General features: G+C 34.3%; 1 protein-coding gene across 1 annotated transcript in view; it reads right to left on the reverse strand.

Annotated features, from left to right (window-relative positions):
* The window catches only part of si:dkey-11f4.7 (piezo-type mechanosensitive ion channel component 2), a 54,341-nt gene that overhangs the window by 4,353 nt on the left and 46,386 nt on the right, over positions 1-3,602 (reverse strand). The window contains exons 47-50 of the mRNA XM_037684512.1: positions 1,942-2,100; positions 1,715-1,862; positions 1,140-1,328; positions 903-995 (exon numbers count right to left, since the gene is read on the reverse strand). Coding sequence (XP_037540440.1) covers positions 903-995; positions 1,140-1,328; positions 1,715-1,862; positions 1,942-2,100 — 589 coding nt within the window. The remainder of the gene's footprint in view (positions 1-902; positions 996-1,139; positions 1,329-1,714; positions 1,863-1,941; positions 2,101-3,602) is intronic.

Raw genomic sequence — 3,602 nt, forward strand, 5'->3', positions numbered from 1 at the left:
AGGATGGCTCAGAGTATTCATGTCCTGAGGACGGCTCAGAGTGTTCACGTCCTGAGGATGGCTCAGAGTGTTCATGTCCTGAGGACGGCTCAGAGTGTTCATGTCCTGAGGATGGCTCAGAGTGTTCACGTCCTGAGGACGGCTCAGAGTGTTCATGTTTCTACAGGAAATCTCAGGACCGCCTTTTCAGTCGCACTTTCGGTACATTACATATAGTACATCAGTACAGTACATATAGTACATCAGTACATTACATATTTCAGTAACTACACAAACTTTAGCTAGTTTTATATTGCTTTTATCTGTTAGCTTGACTGTGCTTTTTAGTTCAACTCTGAACTAGATTATGTTTAAGTACAATCTTTTTCTACTTATTTTACTCAGTCTTAATCATGTTTGTACTTATTTTAAGAATAAATACTAACTATTGTTTTATTTTTTAACTTAAATTTACTTGTTTTGTTTTTCTTTCTGTCCATTGAGTCTTGGGTTAGCTAATCTTTAGATTTTAAAATTTGTGTTTTGCAACTTTTCTATATTTTAAATACACACTTTAAATTTCCTCTTTAAAAATTGTATGCCCTCAGTTGTTGAAGTCCGTCATGTTACTGTTACCAAATTATCATTTACAACTTCTTGCAGTTCAAATGATCAGAAGATTTAACTTCTTCAATTGTAGAAAATTATAAATGCATAATATTATCAGCAGGCCTATTCTATGTCATAACTATTTATTGTTAAACATAGATATGATAAAACAAGCAAACATGTTTCTGACAGATGTGACTGACTGGATGTTATTATAAATATTTAACTTTTGATTCACAGGTCGATTGAATATTGTGTCAGCTCATTGTTCAAGTGATTTAATTTAATTCTGTAGTAAAGTAAATGTATCTTACTGGATGCGTAGCATAAATTTTGGTGAGTCGGCTGAATCCTGCTTCTGTGTACGCAACCAAGTTCTGCTCCTGTGCGCTCATTGTGAAGAGAGGCTGTGAAAACAGAACAGAAACACACCATGCAGATTAGTAATGAGTCATTAATTAAACACAAGGCTTCATATCCATATTTGTAGTGTGAAACATGAAGAATGATAGCACAGAAAGTAAAGCTGAATGTGTTGATTCCTCTCTGACCTCATATCCAGCGATGCTGAGCTGGATGGAGACCTCCACCGGCTGATTGGTCACTCCAACCGCTGACTGGACCAGCGACATGAAGAGAAGAGGGAACCAGATGATGCTGATCAGAGCGAAGATGATGAACCCTCCCATTCCATATTTCACCACCTTCTTCTTCCTCTGCCCCGGAGGGTGGGGGTATTTCTGGAAGTATAAAAAATGAATTACAGTAGTTTTTTTTGCTGCACCTTGTAGACTAAAAACTCTTTAACTTTTATTTCCACAAATAAGAGAAAATACACGAAGATGTTGATGTTGATGATATATATATATATATATATATGTATGGTAAAATTTGAGTAAATCCTTTCCGCAATGAAAACATGTTATGAATGTTGCCATAAAAGTTCAGTTGACTGCTGAAAAATATTTCAAACCAGTAAAATACCAGCAAAACTGTTTTTAATGAGTCCTTTAAACTATTGCTTAATGCCCTGTTAATGATTTTCGCATACTTAGGTTTAAGAAAAAATTGAAATCAATAAATAATGATAAAGTGCTGTACATAAGCAGTAAAAACTCTCACTTACCTTTTCGGACTCTCTCCAGCACTTGAGGACAAAAATGTTGGCATAAATATCTTCAACACAAATCCAGCTGGAGAGAGACAGCGTGGTGTCAGTCCAAACCCAGTCCATCACGGCCCGCAGCTCTGTCAGGAAGGGAACCATCCGAAAGCTGGAAGAGGAGGAGAGGCAAGAATGAGAGGTTTATACAATATTCAGGTTTATGTTTGATTTTATAAAGTGTTTTGTACCCCTGGAAGAGGAAGAGGTTCAGGTAGTTGTAGTTTTTGGTGAGGAAGTTGCCCAAGATGCGGTTGGGGTAGCCACATTTGATCTGGTAGGCAGAGAGGCCGAAGTAGATACACTTTACAAAGTACCACAGCTGGGCCACTGGGTTCCTGTTGAACCTCCTGGACCAAAAACAGAGAAGATCTATTAGAGGTCTTTTCAGTCATATGGAACAGATTCATGCATTTTCTGTGTGCAAGTTTATCACAATACCTAATTGACTCATTGCATTATTAAAACTTTTATCCTCTCCTTTTAATGTTGTTTTAATCTCTGGGCTTTTAAACTCTAACACAAACAAAATACTGGAGAAATTGCATTTTCTGTGACAATACAATCTGAGCGCTCAATAACTTCGCTGAGCAGGGACTATTTTGGTTCGCTGAAAGTTGATGAGGAAGCTGCAACGGAGATGTTAAAGTTACAAGAAGTAAAGTGCTAAAAGTGGCAAAACAATAAAAGCTGAAAAAAGCTGTTGTAGAAAAAAACGGATTCACAATTAATCAGGAGGAGATGTCATCAAATATATTACAAAGCCTTGGAGAACAGCCAGACCCACTGTGAATCAATACAGAATTTATTCATGTCTTGTCCTGTCTGACCAGTTCTGGTTACCTACCTCCCCCTACCTCTATGGGGTGCCATTTGCAAAGTTACATTATAGTCAAAAATTAACAGCAGTATTTTGGTTTATTTAGCCTTTCATAAGAAAAAATATAGTTTTCTTTTTCAAAGTCATATTTTCACTGTTATTCATACATTTATAAATGTCATAGTTCCAAACTAAATTTGCAAGCTAAATATTTAGTTTACAAACTAAACACTTAACTTGCAAGTCAAATATTTTGTTAGTAAACTAAATATTTAGGTGTAAATTAAATAATTAAATTCCAAGCTAAAAATTTATTTTCCAAACTAAACATTTAATTCCCAAACTAAATATTTATTGTCCAAATTAAATATTTAATTTCCAAACTAAATATTTAATTTGCTAACTAAATATTTAGCTTGGACCTAAATATTTATTTTCCAAGCTAAACATTTAATTTCCAATGTAAATATTTAATTTGCTAACTAAATATTTGGCTTGGACCTAAATATTTATTTTCCAAGCTAAACATTTAATTTCCAATGTAAATATTTAATTTGCTAACTAAATATTTAACTCGGACCTAGCTAGCAAGTTAAATATTTAGTTCTGAGCTAAATATTTAGTTAGCAAATTAAATATTTAGTTTAGGAATTAAATGTTTAGCTTAGAAATTAAATATTTAGCTTGTAAATTAAATATTTAGTTTGGAACTATAACATTTATAAATGTATGAATGACATGGTGAAAATATGACTTCGAAAAAAAATAGTTTTTCCTTATGAAAGACTAAATAAACCAAAATATTGCTGTTAATTTTTAACTGTGTAACTTCACAAACAGCGCCCCATATCCCCCTCGCACCCTGTCCCACTGTTTTCCAGACCTAAACACACAGCTGCACGCTGACACACAAACATATCTCAAAGATACTTATGGGGGTTGATAAACACATCTGGCCAGCGGCTACTGACTCCAGTGATACATTACAATATAATTCACAATGACCTTAATAAAAGGATAATAAAGTTATAT

This window comes from Nematolebias whitei, chromosome 11, assembly GCF_014905685.2.
Source record: "Nematolebias whitei isolate Nwh7 chromosome 11, NemWhi1, whole genome shotgun sequence".
Lineage (NCBI taxonomy): Eukaryota > Metazoa > Chordata > Actinopteri > Cyprinodontiformes > Rivulidae > Nematolebias > Nematolebias whitei.